Source organism: Gadus macrocephalus, chromosome 16 (genome assembly GCF_031168955.1).
Source record: "Gadus macrocephalus chromosome 16, ASM3116895v1".
Classification (NCBI taxonomy): domain Eukaryota; kingdom Metazoa; phylum Chordata; class Actinopteri; order Gadiformes; family Gadidae; genus Gadus; species Gadus macrocephalus.
Window position 1 is genome coordinate 12,754,357 of NC_082397.1, and position 19,752 is coordinate 12,774,108.

General features: G+C 42.6%; 2 protein-coding genes across 3 annotated transcripts in view; one reads left to right on the forward strand and one right to left on the reverse strand.

The window, feature by feature from the left end:
- Positions 1–19,752, forward strand: part of st3gal4 (ST3 beta-galactoside alpha-2,3-sialyltransferase 4) — an 84,144-nt gene that overhangs the window by 63,532 nt on the left and 860 nt on the right. Inside the window, exon 11 of the mRNA XM_060075513.1 lies at positions 18,991–19,752. This exon is cut by the window's right edge and continues 860 nt beyond it. The gene's annotated coding sequence lies outside the window, so the exon portion shown is untranslated. The remainder of the gene's footprint in view (positions 1–18,990) is intronic.
- kcnj5 (potassium inwardly rectifying channel subfamily J member 5) overlaps positions 13,616–19,752 on the reverse strand; it is a 27,720-nt gene continuing 21,583 nt past the window's right edge. For both annotated transcript variants that reach the window (XM_060075505.1, XM_060075506.1), the window contains exon 4: positions 13,616–16,677. In XM_060075505.1, coding sequence (XP_059931488.1) covers positions 16,283–16,677 — 395 coding nt within the window. In that variant the 3' untranslated portion in view covers positions 13,616–16,282. The remainder of the gene's footprint in view (positions 16,678–19,752) is intronic.

Sequence of the window (19,752 nt, forward strand, 5' to 3'; positions counted from 1 at the left end):
CACTGAACAGGTTTACACTCCAGTAGTCGGCTTTAGTGTTCTGGAGGATGTACAAGAAGCTTTTCTGTTTGACAAACCAAGGTAATGCTTGAATAAATCCTAGTCAAAAGAAGCTTCCCGCTTCTAATTCAGATGCCTTGGTCCCCTAGGAGGGCTGTCTCTGTTAAGGCTGTGAATAGCCAGTCTATGAGATGACATCCAATTCTAATTAAGCTACAGCTGAGTCCCACTCACACACACACACCAACTTGTGCACCAATAGTATGAAGCACACACAAAGACAACCGCAAGCAGGAACAAACACAGACACAAGTGCATGCTGAAACACACATTAACATGTAAACACTCATGCACACATTCTGGCTGACACACAAACCCTTCCCACACACATGCATGCTGACCCACAAAGAATGCATACTTGCACGGTGAGATACAAAAACAGGCGCATTAACGCACACTCATACACACAAACTGTCTTGACACAAACACAAAAACGCAGTAAAATGCCCTACATGGAGATGAACACCAATCCCTTGACTGGAATATTTTGTAGAAACGTATTTTATTTTTGTTAGTTTTGCCTATGCACATCTTTGTTCAATGACGCAATGTCTCAACCATAACATTTGAGCCATGCCAGGCCGGGCCTGCAGTTGACTGGTTAAGAAATGTACCCAGAGTCTGGAGTCTTCTCCTATGGGAGTGCCAACCTGGTCTCACAGGAATCCGTGAAATGACTACGGTCGGACGCTTAACTCGAAATCCGTGGACACATCACGGAAACACGCCGATTTCCGTGATGTGGCCACGGAATTCGCTCCAATGCAAGTTAATGACGCTGATGTTCCGTGGCTCACACACGGATCCCTGTTTCAACGAGCGAGTCGACCACGGGGGCTTAACTCAAAACCCGGGGTGGTCTCACTGAAACACTTAAATTGTCCTTGTTGTGTCCACGGAAGTTGCTCCAATGCAAGTAAATGACAATGATATTCCGTGGCACACACACAGATTCCCGTTTCAATCTGTGTGTGTGCCACATTTGACCACAGCGGGGGCTTAACTCAAAATCCGCGGTGGTCTGACGGAATCACTTAAATTGTCCGTGATGTGGCCACGGAATTTGCTCCAATGCAAGTAAATGACACTGTTATTCCGTGGCTCACACACGGATATCGGCGTGTTTCCTTGATGTCCACGGATTTCGAGTTGAGCGTCCGACCGTAGTCATTTCACGGATTCCTGTGAGACCATGTTGGGGAGTGCATAATAAGGTTGGTCATTGTTGTAGCCTTTTATATAACCACATGCCAGTCATATTTAAATTATTACGATGATTACGTTTAGGTAAAAAAGTTCAATGTTGACTGCTCTGTCTCATTAAAGAACATATTGGTTGGCAGTCTCTCTCTAACCACAGATGTATATGTTTTAACCTGATACAAAGTGCTTCTTATTTTTGAATAATAAACAGGAAGATGGTATATTTCTACTCCAGGGAGATACGATTTAATGTATCCTGCTGCTTTGCTTAATAAAATATGATCCATATTAAATCCAAAAGCTAAGTTTTATGATTCGATAGCAATCAGATTCTGGACTGCAGAATCAATATTTAATGTTGCCCAGGGCATCCAACCCCAGTAGTTAACATGGCAGAGTCAGTCATTTCTTACCCAGCAACGCAATTAGGAGTAAGAATGCAACAGCTAGCTAAAAGATTTCTTATGTTTTTGCATAATGCATCAGAAAGACAGGGGTTTTAGAGTTTTTTTACTACGTAGTTGTAGGATTTGATGTTGCATCTGATGACAGCTCAGGTTTCAGACATGTGTTCAGATGGAGAGTTGAATGGGAGCCTACAGTTAAAGGCACAGTAGGACTTGGAAATTGTAAATGGTTTGCAAAATTATTTATTTATCCTCCTTCTTTTTCTGCTGTAGATTTGATCTTAATGTTTTTCTTTTTTTCTTTTTCTTTTCTGTGCCTTACACATACTACCATCATGATATTAAATGGATGTTGTTTACTATATATTGCGAGAAATGGGCTGCACTCATTTTTGATACTGTACCATTATATGATAGTAAAATTACTCCCTTTCATAATTCCCTGACTGCACTTCAACTAGCAGCATTCCCTCAAATTGAAAGATGTGGCATTGATCTGTGGCTGTCATTTTAGGCTTTGTCAATGCTTCATTTATCACCGTTCTGCACATTTTCTCAGTGTCAAATGTCTTAGGAAATAAATAAATGAAAAAGGTGCCATCTTTGCAGTATGCTGGTGGTTCACAAAACAGACTCACTGAGAGTCCCTTTTTTGGCTTCCTTGTCTGAGCTTCCGCTGTATCCATTTCCCTCTCGAGAAGATCCAAGTGGATGTACACAGTCAATGGCCGCGGTCCAAAAGAAGTGGATGTACACAGTCAATGGCCGCGGTCCAAAAGACTCCCGACCAAAATGGCCCTCCCCAACCAAAGATTATTAGCCATTTGTGATCATCTGTTGATTTAAAAGGGGCGAGCATATAATGATAATAATGGTTATTTGACACTTTAACTCAAACCCATTTTCAGTGTCTGAAAGGATGACACCTTTATTGGTTACTTTTATTTCGCTACTCTTTTCGCCACTTTGGTTGGAATATGAACCAGGTTAATTCAGTTCAATGTTGTTAAATGAACACAATGTTGTTGTTTGAGTATTCATTGACAAGTGACATGCATATAGTCAAAGCCGGAATGAATACACTGAATCAAGACCGAAGCATCGCCGAAAGAGCAGTCATTTTCAAATTCTTCTAACTTCATAATTTAGGTTTTAAAGCACATTTGCACCCCCCTCCCCATTTCTTGTTTGCTCCTTTGCTCATTTTATGTTGAACCACCTTGTCTTAACAAAATTGTACTTCCACATTCATTGAAGGATTACAAAAAGTCCAAGTTGAATGGATTAAATGAATAGAACATGGGCACGCCTTGTGTAGCTCCAGAAGACACCATGTGTTATCTTTGTCTGTTGAGTACTACAGTTTAAACATGTGTGTGTCAGCTTAAACCTCACAAATACACCTTGGTTTCAAATACAATTTGCATCTAAATTATTATGAGAACTGGACATCCCAGTCCACATTAGGAACTACAACAACAATAACAACAACAACAAAAACAACAAAACCAAAAGAAGATTTTAACCATATACCTCCTTCAAGATTGTGGACTTGAATATCCAAGAATACTTTCTGATTATCTTTTATTGAACATGACGCAACATTGTATTGAATTGTGTCACAGAAAGTAACAGAATAATAATTTGAGTTGATTGAATAGCAGTGATACTTTTATTAAAATGCAATTAAATGCTCCCTGAATTGTGATCTGTCGGTTTTGGATAATTTATTTTATTTGTAGATTTCAAAATGTCCCAAAATTGTAACCACCTAACACATCAAGTACAACTAACGAAGCACATCTTTATCCATTCCACATGCCATTTTAGCACTTCTCCTAATATTATATCAGGGCTACAACCATACTGGCATTATGACCAAGCTATTCCTGCTTTTCTTTGAGACGTATCCTTTGCATAGCCTTCAATCCTTAAATCCCATATGGATGAGGCTCCTTCTGCCTCAGATTGATTGAGGGACAAATAAGGCTGACCTTACCCATTAAAAGAGGCTGTGTGCTGCGTTGAAATACATATTTGAAGAAGATTGTGTTTGTTCTGTCCCTTCCCGAATGCTGTAACGTTACAGTCACTTTCAATTCCCAATTTGAAATGTTTATTGGGAAAAAATATTGATTAAAAAAGTTTGACAAACTTCATTTTGCCCTCAATTCAAACAACAAAATAAAAAATTAATTAACCTTTCAATTTCCGTACCAAGAACATGGAACGCACGTATCCCTTGACGCGATTGCAACTTGCTACGAGCGTTTCTTTTGACTTCATGAAGCAAGGCTACCATTAGCATATTCCATTCTTCATCTAAATATAGTCTTAATCCAGTGCTGCGGGGCACTGTAACAAATAAACATCCACCCGCACCGGAGTGGATGCACCGCTTCTGCATCGCACCTCGCCCCCCCCCCCCCCCCCCCCCCCCCCCGGCTCCACACCACTGTCATACTCAGCAAACGCAACCGTACGGACTTCATTCATTATATGGAAAGAATGTAAGAATTAATTGACGGTTTGTGAATCATGATTTACAGTAGTGCTGACCCTTTCTGGTGGGGACTGAAAACGTTTTGCTATGCTGCTCATGAAGGAGCTTGCCACAAATGACTGCAGGCAGCGACATTGCCCAGGGAATCTGTTTGAAAGGTCATGGGCCCCGACAATGAGCACAGCAGGGCAGTGGGGGGGGGGGGGGGGGGGGGGGGGGGGGGTATGCGGTGACATGGGTGGTGGTGGTGAGGCTGGAGGGATTACGTGTCGAAGATGCACATACTTGTTGTCTTGCGTTAAGGGTAATGTGAACTGAAACATCCCTGTAGCGTTGAACTCGTAATGGTTCCGGTGTGCAAACATGAGTAACAGGCACGTGTGTGTGTGTGTGTGTGTGTGTGTGTGTGTGTGTGTGTGTGTGTGTGTGTGTGTGTGTGTGTGTGTGTGCTTGTGTCCGTTTCTGAAGGCATGCAGGCATATTGCTGATGTGATTATGGATAGAGCGCTTGGAAGGATACTGCGGTTCTACAATCTGCAAATGTGTTTCAGGAATGCAGGGAAGAATTGCAATGCAATAGGAAGATGCAATAGAGACAGTTAGAGCCTGTTAATCCTGTTGTTGGAAGTGGACTTTATTACCTCTCCTCAGGACACGACAGAATGTATAGTGAGCTGGGGTTATTCTGCTGATTGTGTTTTAGCTCTCTGAGATGTTGCAGAGGAGGGTTTTCTTGTGGCTTTCTACCAATAGCCTCCCTCTTTCACACATTATGCTGAACTCAGAACCGACTCTGGGGCAGTGGCACTCCGAAAGCTATACTGCTCAAATGGTGTGATGTTCTACCAGTGTTGTACATAGTAGAAGGCGTGGTACACGTATAATGACACAGGTAAGGGCTCATTGTATAGCATTTATTCAGGACTGGATTACAATTAATAGTTTGTTAAATGCATGTTTGTGAGGGAATTGTAGGCCTTATTCAGGTAAACAACACCAAACCGTCGCTGCTTAGAGCTGCACATGCTGTTTTTCTCTGTTTCAGATCTCAATAAATTGAATTCTTTTGGATTGTCTATTTTTACCAGAGAGGTCTATTTTTACTTACCACGGCTCTGGGCTCTGTGACCCCTTTACTTCAGAAATACAGAGAGATGCTTTTACAGTCCACATAAATGTTTTAGAAATAATGACTTCCATACACTGTCGATTCTGCCGGCTTTCTGTGAGCCGATCAGATGCAAGTCGGCCTACTGGCAGCACATACTTTAATGATTCAGCAACCCACCATTGACACAAAAATAACAGCGGTGGTCGGTGGATATATACTGTATTGGAGTTGCTCAAAGTGTCTGATATGTTTGATCTTTATAATAATGGTGAGATAACAAACAAAACAAACTCCAAGTACATAGCCATCGTAGCGCCTCAAAAACTCAGGACATCGCATAACCTTTCAGTGAAGGTATGCGCCGGGTAAACCCTTTAATTCAAATGATTAAGGGATCAGCACTAGAGCAAGTTTATGTGCAAAACTACTGCCCTGATTTGAGTTTGAAGGGCTGCTGCTCTCCAACGTCTAACAGAATGGGCCCAAACTGAATTATAGAGAATCCTTACAATTTCTGTGTTTTAATGAACATTCCTTTAGACACGTCACATACTGGCATAATGTGGACAGACCTTTGACTCAGGCTCAGTGTATGGCAGATACCTTTGAATGGAGGTTTCAATGGGAGTTTGAACATTTGATTGCTTTTTTTCATCTCCCTACTTGTGTGCCTTTGAAAGAGCAGGGGTACTCAATAAGTACGGAGAATAAATATGGAAATTGGAATGGGAGGTCCAAAAACTATAATCTAATGAGGGAGAGTGAGATTGACGGAGACATGGAGAAAGGGATGAGGGAACCACATTGAAGGTAGCCTATCAACAAACCCCTGCAAAATCAGGGATGCAACGATGAGCTTATTTGGGTTCTTCCGGGCTTTTTTACTGCACAGTGTACACAAAACAAATATTGCGTTAACTTATCTGCAGAGATTTGATTACAATCATGAAGTATTTACTGAGATTAAGATTAAGCCCCTGCAAAGAGTTTTGATAAAAAATACAGCAGAACCTGATCGTGTCTTTACTCCAAATATACATTTTTATGAAAGAAAATAAATGATTGATCTTGTCTTTTCTCTTTTTCACTGCAGTCAATTGAAAATCATGAATGCAAATTATACACATTGGACATAAGAATTGTCTTAATGTAAGATAAGGTTATCCTAGTGGTAATACCATAAGAATAATGAATGAATCACCAGGTTTATTGAAATGAATCAAACCATGAAGGCCAAACCATGAATCATGTGTGCTTAGTGATGTGTGTTGTTTCACCCCGCCCCCCAAACATGGAAGGCAGACATTTAAACAAAATGTAATTGGCTTCCCTGTCAGTAAAGCAAGCATAACTAATGGAAAACAGGTAGGCCTACAGCCTGATAACAGAGTTACCAATGCAAGCTATAAGACGTCTTCAACTAGAGCCACTGGTAGGAGCTATGGATTCAGCCTTTGATGGGGGGATGTCTCTAGGGTTGCCAGGGAGTGGAGCACTTCCTGAAACTTTGCAGAGATTATCTATGGGAAGGCCTAATGGCTATTCCGTTCAATCTCATGTGTTCGTTGTGGCCGTTTCCATGAGTTCAGTGCAATCTTCACTCACATGAGGAGATAACCATCAGCACGGAGCTGAAACCGGATCTAGAGGCTTAAGAGGCTTGTATTTCATATTGTGATGGGCGTGGGTGTGTACAGTGTGCAGTTTACAGTGCACAGGATCAGATACCAAAAATATTAATGTGCATAAAAAAAATGAGGCTTTTAAAGAAAGGAATTTATTTTGGTTTGATTCATCACCAAATTTGGCAGAAAAAACATGTTCCTTTATTTGTATTTGCAATGTTTGCATACCAGTCTGCCGAGGACTGCGGTCCACTGTGGGTGCTTCAAGCTCTCTCATCTCGGAGAGACAGTGCGTTGTCTCCTACACATCCAAAGAGCCTGGAGAGGGCTGCGTTCCAACTCCAGTTCAAAAGCATGCGTCATTCCCGACCGATTACCGCACTGTATCATAACTCGAACACAAGAAGTGGAGGAAAAGAGCATAATTGGCAAAAACAAAACATAAATAGTATTTTCAAACCTGAGCAGCGGGTGTGTAGTGACGCTGGGAAGAAACATTCTGCTTCCAGCTGTGGAGGTCACCTCTATGAATATCAGCAGCAGGGTATGAAATGTTGGATGAGGAGAAGTTTAAACAAATATATTATCTAAACGGCAGTTTCGAGTATAAATAATAACATTATCAACACAGAGAAAACCAAACATTTCTGCAACTGCCAGCCAGGTGCCTGTTGCCTTTTACTGCCTCCATGGAGCAGCCCCTTGCGGTCAGGCGCTCCATGCGTCACAGACGCTATTGACAGCTGCTCTCTGAGGGGTCCGCCCTGGTAAACAGAAAATGGCAGACCTTGTCAAAAACCAACAGAATTCCAGAAACCGGTGTGTCGGATGATTCCACATCCTGAGCCTCTGCTGCAGTGCTGTTTCTTGCTGCAGAGTGATGAGTCAGGGATATTCACACAGTTTGAGTTAAACTGTGCTTCTACGATGTACCCTCCCCCTTCATGCTGAAATAGCTTCACGTTTGGCTGCAGAGCTAATGAAGCAGCACCCCCCCCCCCCCCCCCCCCCACAAAGACGTCACATGATCAGTAAGTGCCTTACAGTAATTTATGGATTATTGTAGTACTAATTGTGGTAAGCTGTTCACATTGACTCCATTCCTGTTTCTTTGGAATTCAGGATGTTCATTTACAGGTTGTATACATGAATTGTTTCTCACTCAAAATTAGAAAAAAATGAGTTTGACCTTAGAAAGTGGTTCACTATTTTCTTTTTTTTTAAATTAAAGCAACTGTAACCGTTGTACGAGTCATAATGATTCATAATATTTGTCTTTGCATCCTACAGCAAAATCGTGGAGCCATTCAACACAATTTCCTCCACACATTGTAAAAATCAAATACTTTTGAACAGCTGTGCAACATGCATTGACTATATTTGGGAATTCTCTTTGGCGATTCTTTTGCATGCACGTTTGCTTTGATGCAATGTAGAGAGAAGCAAAAGTCAGGGTATACACTCCACATGTTGGAGTGATGCATCACAGGTAGTTGGCTCAGCGGGCTTAGAGGGAATATACAGGCCTGACCATGTTGACTTCTTTATCAAAGAGGGGAATCAGGCAAACTTCAAAGAGTACACCGATGTGTAGCTGCTGCTGCTGTTGCAGCATGATATCAAAGCTCTCCTCGCGCCTGTCTGTTCACTTTACCACCTGTTTCTCTGTCTGTCTGCCACCCTCGCCCTGTGAATGAATTGTTCATGGTTTCCTTTTGAGATATGATATTCATTTTGTATTATACTGTTCTATGTGGATGTGTTAACGCTTTACAATAAGGATGCATTAATTAACCAGTAATTAACATTTGTCAGGGTCGGCTTAGCTGAGGAGGTAGAAAGGGTGTACTTGAAACCGGAAGGCTGCTAATTTGATCCCGGCTCCTCCGAGCTGAGTGTCAAGGTAAACCCGACGGCTCCTGGCAAACTGGCTGTCACCTTGCATGGTTGACACCGCCTTCGGTGTGTGAATGTGTGTAAGAGTGGTTCGAAAGTCGCTTTGGATAAAAGCATCTGCTAAATGCCCTAAATGTAAATGTTATAATTGCAGCAATAAGCATGAGCTAACAGTTAATTAACAGTTAATTAACAGTTAGTTAATGGTCTAGCAAACATTTACTAATAGTGTTTGTGTCTACTAATGGTGTTCAAATTATTATACAGGGTAAGGGTTTACCCTGACCTCTATGCTATATCATTAGTGCATTAACTAATGAAGTAATGTACCTGATGATGAAATTGACGAGGTTATTAACCTTTGTTGCAAAGTGTTACCGAGCATATGTATATTTATAAGTTATTTGTATTTATTCATTAATCTCTCTTTGATGCAACCGTCCTTGGACATAATGTTGTGTGTCACCCGAAGCTAAACACATCCTCTCTAGAAGATAGAGTGCTTCTCCCTCATGCATTACCTGTACGCTCACCAACACCTGATGCTAGAGGGGGCTGCCTTTGGCATACGCTTATGAAGACAGATTAATGGCAATTTGAAGAAAAAATAGCCATAGTGACACACGTTGTGGGGGGCAGGATAAACAAGTGGGTAGGGTGTTGTCCCTCTAGCCTAAAGGTTTGAAACCAATCTTAGGTTAAATTAAAAAAGATGCCTGACCCGGCCTCCTCCTCAATGGCCTCACTGTACATTGTTCGGATAAAAGCCTCTGCTAAATGACTAAATGGTAAATATATTTTATTTCATTCTAACTATATGCAATTATGATTATACAAATAATAATCATCATTAATCAGCACTATCAGCAATGATGAATCCATTAATTAAAAACAAAGCAGAAGATAAACAGATACTCTTGCTTTCTCAAACAACAGCCAAGTTGCTCTGTTTGTTTATGTCCGCGTTTGTGCCTTATGGTGTGTCTGCGCGTGGGCTTGTATCCTCGCCTTCTACGTGGGATTTGGTTGATGGGGTTAGCCAGTCAGTGCCAGGGAGAGATGGAGGGAGAGAGAGAGAGAGAGAGAGAGAGAGAGAGAGAGAGAGAGAGAGAGAGAGAGGTACAGCCCACTCCTTTATGATGATGCAGATGTTGGGAAGAAGGAGAAAAATATGACAATTCTCCCAGTGCATTAAACTGAGACATTAAGCTCTCTGTCTTATACACACAGTTCTGGTGTGACGGCACTGTTGTTAACGGCCTGTGTGCTTTTGCATGACTCTGCATTATTTAGGAGGGAGGAAGCGGAAGCGATGTTAGTCAGCAATGAAAAATAGCAATTACTTAGGAACTTCAAGGTCATGTATCCACTAATAGTCTCTGACACTCAGTTTTTTTTACTTTTCTCCCCGCAAGACGTGTGGCACAGACACACCTGGTTGAAGCTCTTATTTTAATGTACCTTTCAATACATCCTTTATATTCATCATCCTACATTATTCAGGTCCAAATCAGAGATTGTCAGCTGGCCGGCGATCTAGGTCCCAAATTGAATAGCTCGGACGAAAATAGCCATGACAGCAAATTGCTATGAATCAATGGATTTCTATGGCATACTGGCTCCCACATGAATCAAAAATGAAACACGTTTTTTTCTCTGACCACCGGTGTAGTTTACTTCGGAGCACTGAACAAATGGGATTATGTGTGAGGTTTGTGTGTGTTTCTGTTGACCTGTGCACAATGTCTTAGCGTATCAGAAAGACTCTGGGCAGAGTAGAACCTATATTCCAAAACCTGTTAAACGATTTAAATATTTAACTGCCTACTGCGGAAAGCGGCGTATCTTGATACAAGTTGTTTTTTATATATTAGGTCTGTTACGTGGTAGTATATTTCTTAATTTATTCTATAAAAATAATTACTGTCCAAAAACTTGAGCAAGCCATTCAGTTACACACTAATGGTTACCTTACTTTGATTAATGAGTGTCTGCACAGCAAATCGTCTTGTACGGCCTGTACAATTAGCAGTTTCACCCCAGGCCCAATGTAGAAACTATGGCTATGTCACGCTCAAACACATACAGAATGAAGGCTTGGTTGTTTGCTAACAACAATTACCCTCACGGTTTAGAAGTGAGGGACAACACAAACTTTTGACATGTAATAGGTCCATATCGGTGGACACGCTCAAACATACACACAAACAAAGACCCAGACACCCCCACACAAACACACATGCATGTGGACACGCACTCATGCATGCATAATATCTATTCAGAACAGCCTGTTCTTTTTGGCCATATCATGTTTATTCCCATGAGAACACAGAGAACAGATGACATTCCAGCAAAGACAGGATCATCTTTCTGTAATGACAAAAGGTTTCTTTGCAAATGGACACATGGACACAAAGATGTCACACAGCACAAGGACAAAGTAAATACATTTGATGAGACAAGCAACAGTAAGAATATGCAGATAAATGTTTAAATTTTGGATTGAAGTCGATGTATTTGCATCGTGATTTTTTCCATCAATGCCTTCTTTCAGAATTATCCTATTGTGTAGAAATCTCAGATAATGCATGCCTAAAAAATACCCTGTTTTTAGTATGGTTTTAATTTCTATGTGTGTAGGAGTGATTTGTTCATGCAAGCGCTGACACATGCCGTTGAAAATATAATATAAATAATAATAATAAAGTAAATCATAAGTTATACTTCTGCATTTGCAGAATTGGAAAACGGGGAAAGACACATTTGAAGATTTAATAATTAATGAGCAATGTAACTGTGAAGTCGGAGTAAGTAACTACAAAGAAAAATATTTTGTTATTAAAAGGATGATTCATTACTAATATCTTGCTCTTTGAGACTCCACTTACATCTATTTTCCTCTCCAACACTAACACAACACTGAAACTTGAATGTACTCATTAGCCAGTCAGGATTGAGGTCCCTTACCTACCTATTTTAACATGACTGATCTCATTGCACTTATTAGAGTTTGTGTGGCATCGCCATGTGGCATGAAACAGATTTTCAACAATATATGGAGTCTTATCCATAAAGAGCCTTGGTCTTCTGTCGTTTCCCCCCACATCTCGGTTAGTTACACAAGCCTCTTCGAAATGGTGACAAAAGTGCCTCCTCTGTTGTCAGACAAGAGTGGGGAAATGCGCACACAGCTTGCTACTGACATACAAGGAGCAAACTATGACTATGACAACATTCTTGGATGCAAGAATGACACGCTGGCATTGTCATCTTCCTGGGTTGTACTAATACCTGCAACACCTGCAGGGAAAACCCCACTGAAATGCAACTTTGGTGAGCTACACACACCTGATAGCTAGCTAGTTATCTAGATTGATACTAGTCAACCCTGTAGATTTTGTTTCATGAGTGTCGGACAAGCAGGGCCTCTACATGATGGCATAATGGTAGCACACGTCAAGCCAGTTTAAAAGATAGATGAAAAGGTTTCCACATGGAAGGCTATTCCTTAAACCATGTATAGAAGCATGCCTCTTGGTCTTCTCACCACCTGTTCAATCCGTCCTTAACCTCAGCACCAAATAATTCCAGCCCCTTGGAGAGAAATCCACTCTCCGCCTTCATAGGTTGTATGATTGACATGTAAAGAGCTCTATATCTCTGTGAAGGAGAACATGGATATCCACACAATGCTAAAGAAACAACCTAGGTAGGAAGGACCATGGTATTTTCAGAGTTGGGGTCTATAAGAAGGTGGGAGATTGAATGGTTGGCCACTAAACTGAAATCACACTGCCTGAATGTGGATACCCTGGTCATGACACAACATAGTGGTATGAGCTTAGCCGGCTGGCTGCTGGTGAAGCCGAAACAAATCATCAGTCCACACTTGAGACTGTTGAGATTATTCATTTGGTGAGGAGCACTAGTTGGGGTCTGCGAATCAGTGCCAATCTATCCCTGCCTCCTACAAGTGGCTGTGCGTCCAAAGTGTGTGTGCATCCGGAGAGCTACAATTATGGATTTCTCTTTCATTCTGGCATCCTTGTCATTTGTAGCTGATGAGACAGGGGCCTCATGGCGGATTAAGAAAACACACTTTTATTTTCATGCTGTGAGGACTTTGGTGATCAGTCACCATCTCCTCAAGCTACTTAAGGGCCGTTGAGGATGGGAGGGGTTAGTTTGAGTACTTTTTAATGCCAAACTGCTCTTTCCCTCACAAAGCAGCTGTTTGCTGTGTGTACTTGGCAAGGTGCCCCAGCCCCATCTCTGAGCAACGATTAGCGCAGTGTCCATGAGAGGCAATCACGCATGCGGCATGCTTCTGTTGCAGCCCGGGAAAGTCACCATATGTCCGAACGCAGCTTGACCACAAGTAACCAAATTCACGGGGCAATTTACTAGCATAGCAAAGATTTTTACAAGGGGTTTCAATTGGGTGACCCGGCAGCCATGTTTCCCCAGCGCAAAGGAAACATTTAAGGTCGTCTTCTCTCCCTTACTCGTCGCAGCATGGCTGAATGAATAGCGGGCCGGTGGGGTGCATGGATCACCTGTGTCGCAGCACCATAATAGTCCCAGCGTTGACATTACTCAGGATATGACGATGTGCTGCCGCAGGATCAGCAATAAAACACGTTGTTACCATGGTGACAAGCTCTGTGGTGGCGATGGACCCGGAGAGGGCCATCAACAAAAGGCCGCTTGTCACGGACTGTTTCCGCACTGTGCACAGACAGGCCATTCACTACCGCTATGTGGCACCGGCGACATATGTAGCCTGCTGTAACGCAAATATGTGTTGACACATCGGTTCACAGGTCCCGTCTACTGGGTTGCTGTTGTGTTTTTTTTTTTTTTTTTTCTCCCCGGCTTGGTTTATTCCTGGTCGCACCCAACGAGAAGGTTAAAATCCCTTTAGCCCGAGGCCATGGGAAGACCAGGCTGGCGTGTGGCTCACACTGTGAGCCTTTTTTTAATTAACCATTGAACAGGTTGCAAACCCAACAAAGTCCCCAGCTGGGTGGTTGCGGTCTGCAAGGATTCATTAGCTGCAGTTTTAAGACCACAGCGACTCAATAGGTGAGCCGTTAGGGGCATGCGATTATTTAGCTTCATAAAGATAGATAAAGATATAAAAGCGAAAGACCTTAATGTCAAGAATAGTCAAATTGAGAATTTATGAGAATTCATACGGATGAAAAAGTTGATGAAAAAGAAAGGGCTGACATTTCCCTATCCGTCTCTTCAAACAGTGTCACACATTCCAGCTCAGCCACAGCCTCACAGTGTTGTGACACTAGGCCTTCTTTCACGCACTGGTGGAAGAACAAAGGAATTGACGTGGAATCATTTCCCCAAAGTGTCAGAAAGAGCTGCTGAACCATGCGTCGCAGACAAGGCCTCAATGCTGAAGTTGATTGAAAACAATAGGATCTTTGACAGAACAAGCTGGATTCATGAGTTCTGTTCCACTGCTGAAGCCAACACATTTGTGTTTTTTTTACCTTCTCAGTTTATTGCAGTCACTTTAACCCATGCATCAAATACCATAGAAATGTGTTGAAAACGAATCAGTGGGAGGCGGCTAATATTGCACAAAGGCATATGTCAAAAACCCTGTCACGTATAGCCAGCCATTATGAATGTAGATATTTTCAAAATAAAAGTCCTTTGCTTGTACATATGCACACCAATACGGTCAAAATAAATAATACCATAATGAGATAAAAAGAAGGAACATGGCTTGCTATGGTCTTCAACAGCTGGTTCGTCTGCATTAAGTGCTGAACAAGCATTCTTTGACGGGCTACGTCTCATGGCTATTGGCCACGAAGCAGCGTGGAAGTGGCAAGGTCTCATTTGTGATTGGACATAATCATATAATATGCAAATTCAAGTTTCAGTTGTCACCAAGCTAGTGCAGGAGGGGCAGCCGTTTGAATGCTCAAAGACAGCATATGGTCACATGACTTCTTTCAAAGAAATGTCTAAAGTTTAAGGCTCCTGAGATCACCCTCTCGTTATCATCATCATCATCATCAAATTCATCATCATCATCATTATCATCATCATCATCCATTCACCATTATCCTTGTTAGCCCAAAAAAAAAGGCTTGAGTGGTATTCTTGAAATTAAAGATTTCTAATAATCCATGTGAACAAATCCAGGCATATTTCAAATTGTAGTTGAATTTAAATATTTAATATAAATATTTAAAGACTACATGTGAATTAAGCATTGTTTATTCGCCTGGCATGCATCACAGGTCATCTTTTGGAAAAATTGTGCTGCATGTATCGTAAAAAGGGTGTGAAACTAACCTTTCAGTCAACCGGCCATGAAGAGAAGGAAATTTAATATCACTTTTTTTTTTCCTAAGCAAAAATACAGTTTTCATAATAGAATAACAGAGCAATAGAACAGGCAAATACTGACTGGCTACCTGGAGAAACTGCTCATTTGGTGGAAAAGCCTTGGAATCCAACCGCAGGTCAAAGCTTTGATGTCTTCAGTGAGTAGAGACTATGGTATTCATTTCAAACCCTGATCATGAGCTCCAAATGAGGTACTACAGCAGCTTGTTACATCAGGGTTACAGAGATCAGTCGTGTGTATGGTTGAAAGTCCCAAGTGAGCCTGGGACATAATTAAATGGGCAACAATAAGATGTTATCTGCCTGTCTGACGGTGTACCCTGTGCGAATGATTCCAACATAGCAAAGCTAGCTAGATGGCGCTAAGTGCTAACCATCAACATGGCTGCCTACAACATAGTTCCCCCCCCCCCCCCCCATCTTCATTCTTCAGTCTACCTGCACCTTACAAATGACCTGTGGGAGTGAGGGGTTGAGGGTTGCCCTTGTCTAAAGCGTTGATCATTACGAAGAGGAGAGGAACTCGTTATTGTCCTCATGTCTCCAACTATTCTTAATATCGGGGTCCAGTAGAAACAAGGAGCAGCAAAGTGTCAATAGTCTCTTTATGAGTTTGAGGCGATGAAGCTGAATCAACACACTTGACAAGCCTATTGTGCTCCCTCATGTCTACTAGCCGAGCCCAAGTTCACAATATACAACTCGAGTTTATATAAGTGGTTGTTTATACGATTATAAAAATATGGTCCAACCAACCAAGGACCAAGAAAGAGTAAATTATAGATATAAGCATGTCGCTCTATACGTGTAGTTTGTTGTGATCTACAAAACCAATCTATACTATAGATTGACACCCTAGTTGAAGAGTATTGCATGGGGAGGTGGGGGGGGGGGGCGAGAGTTCTCTGCTTGAGGACCAAGTCTCTCCAAGCGATGCGATGGAACAAGCCGGCCATTGACTCAACGAAGCAACGATTGTCCGCTGTTCCAGTCTCTCCGTGGGAATCTGTCTGTGTGTACGCATGTGTGTGTATGCATGTGTGTGTCTGTGCATTTCTGCGTGTTTTGACTGTGGCCCATGGACCCGTCAACCCCTTCAGTCAGTCAGTCCGTCGGCCAGGGGCTGTCCTTCCAGAGCGGCGGCCGAGCCATTAGTCTCGCCCCGGTCGCCGCCGGCCCCCGCCTCGCCGTCCTCCTTGTCCTCAACCTGGGACAGGGGGTCCCTGGCGGGCGGGCGGTCCAGGGGGAAGGCCTTGGTGTCCGGGGTGGCGGTGGGGGGGAGTGCGGAGAGCTGGGGCAGCAGCGGCGCCTCCCGCAGCTTGGCGGCCAGCTCCTTGGCGCTGCAGGACGGCGTGTTGGTCTCGTAGATGTCGTGGAAGCTGTTGTAGTCCACCTCGTAGAAGCCGTTCTCCAGGGAGAGCACGGGCGTGAAGCGGTAGCCCCACAGCACCTCTGTGTCCAGGTAGGAGCTCCGGGCCTGGCACGTCATGCCTGTGGAGGGGGGGGGGGGGGGGGGGGGCAAGTAGAGGACGTGTGATGTGGAGGCACGCAGTCGACCTATTGGGTGGATGGGCGTCTGGTGTGGATGTGCATTTGATGTGCAAGTGCACACACGCACACAAATACACATATAAACACATGCCCAAATACACATGCACATATTGCCCCCGGATTTGAACCCACATAGCCACGAGCACACATATACATACATATAAATACACACACATATACATACACAAGCATGTGAACACACACACACACACACACAAACACACACACACACACAAACACACACACACACACACACACACACACACACACACACACACACACACACACACACACACACACACACACAAAAACATGCACACACAAAAACATGCACACACACACACACACACAGAAACAGGATTTATTCTAGAGCACACAAAAATAACATGGGACACATACAGATGTATGCACCCAAGCAAAAACATAAAGCCCATCAAATATGTAAATACAAACCTAGCACATTTTGCGGAGGCAAGCATTCACCAAGCAAATTCAGAAGGTTGGCAAACACGCACGCACGCACGCACGCACGCACGCACGCACGCACGCACGCACGCACGCACGCACGCACGCACGCACGCACGCACGCACACACACACACACACACAAACATGCAACCCCTCACACACAGCCAGCCACCAACAGACAAACACTCACAAACAACACACTCAGCAGTTAGACAGATTGGAATGGGTGTAGGAAGAAGGAAATAAAGTAAATTATTCACCAGCAGTGCAACATTACTCAGTCGTCAATAACAGGCAGTGGTGCTAGTGTTAAGAAAAAAGGAAGCCCCCATATAATCTATGGTCAATAGGCCTCTTATATTTTAGCAGCGATGGTCTTGTTGTCCATTTTCCTAATTATACTGCTTTGTTAAACAGCCCCTGCGAGGTTCCGACCAGTAGACAATGTCCTGGTGTCACTGATGGCATTGCCAATACCTTTCATTTGACAGTGAAAGTGTGTTGATATTTGGTCGGTACTAGCTGTGCTAGGCAGTGACTGCTCTCAGCATGAATTCTTTATAAGATGATCCATAAAGCAATCATGGCCAACATACTTAATCTACTGAAAGTATTGTGTTCAAAGCAGTGCCACTCACAGCAGGCTGAAATGATTTTAGACAGTGGTGAGTTTCAATAGCATTTCTCAAAAAAGCAATATACCTTTCTAAATCTGCATTTTAATTCTCTACAACACCTGCTCTTATTCATGTCCAAAATAGTTTGATCTGTTGATAATCTGAAATACGTTTGTGTTAGGCTAAGATATTGGCCCTATAAATGTTACCTGTTTTGTTCTCAAAACATATAAAAGGCATGATTCCAAACGGCATGGTAAAATTGGCATTAGACCATACGTGTAGAACTCCTGATTTATCTTACAGTTGTTTAGAGAAGGGCTGCGGATCAAGACCTGGTTGGTCATTCTAAATCCTATACCAGGATTGATTTCCTTTGTCCTTTCTCTCTCTCTCTCTCTCTCTCTCTCTCTCTCTCTCTCTCTCTCTCTCTCTCTCTATCTCCCCCCCTCTCTTTCCCCCTCTCACATTCCCTGCATCTCATCCCTACATGTGCGCGTGCGTGCACCAATGTCTGTGTCTATACCAATGCCTGTGTGTTACGATGCTTGCCTGTGCGCTGTCGTACGTGAGTACGTGTGAATATGTGCGTGCTACACGTGTGAGTAGGTGTCCGGACACATCAGGGCTCTGCGACGGGCCGCTGAGAGAAATCTGTCCCTGGAGGGTTGAAGCAGCAGCGCCCCATAAAGTTAAACCCTCAGAGAGGAGCCACACCACAGAACACAGGCAGGCAGTCGTGGAAATAAAACGCCGTTCAAATTGCAATATTGAAGACAGTTTAAATATTAAAACGCATGCATCCATATGACTTTCTCTGCCTTAATACCCTTAAAAAACATCATTGCTCCCGTGTAGTTGTTTCAATGCGTTACACACTGATTCATCTCTATTGCACTTGTATGCTGGTCTATCTCTTCTAGGGCCTGCCGGGTGACAAAAACAGGCCCATGGTATGCAACAACATGGCGCCTGGCCATGCACCACTTATGCAGTAGAATGACCTAGAAGAACATAATTAATTCATGTCCAATTATTACATCCCCCGGTATCCCTACTGGATAAAGTACAACTCACTGTAAGAATGATAAATCGGCAGAATGGATTCAATAATGTGTTTTTTAAGTAAAGGTTTTTTAATTTAAAGTATTTTGTTATTTATTTTTTAGGTGCCCATCAGTGAAAGCAATCCCACAGCCGTTCTGCACACCCACACATCTGTGGCGCTCCAGAACACGAGCATATATACGGAGTCGTGGCTGCATATTAATTGGATAAAATACCACCATGACCATCCAACCATGCAGTACCTCGTGGCTAGCGTTTCTGGGGGATCTCGGAGATAAGCTGATGCTAAAAAAGGTTTTGCTGCTGCATATAACGGTTGGAGAAAACATTACAGGAGAACTGACCTTTTTACTTGTTAGTTTGTTTCTGTCCATTATTATTCCGGCCTATTTTTCGTATGCTACAAATAAAAATATAAACATTGATTTTGATACATAGAACATCAGATTTTGATACATTTGATACACTGAATGTTTTTGTATCGGACAACAGTCTTTCCAAACCTATAGTGCTGGAAGGTGCAGCTTTATAATAAAACATTTACATGTTTATATAAGACTCTCATCCATGCTGTATCTATCCATAAGGCAAGGATATGAAGGCTACATTGAGCTAACGTGATGGCCCATCCAAACAAATCCTTAAGGGAGATAACAAAGTCCTACATCTTTGTAGGAATCATCTGTTTTACTTACCATATTGCATAAGTAGGTCTAATGTACACTGAATGTGATTTCTACTTACCTTCACTAAACACATAAAAACTAAAGATTACGAAGGCGTTAATGTGAAGGTTAGTGTATTCCTTGTGCTGGATTGTGTTGCCTGCTTCTCATAAAAAATACATAAAATGAAAAAAGATA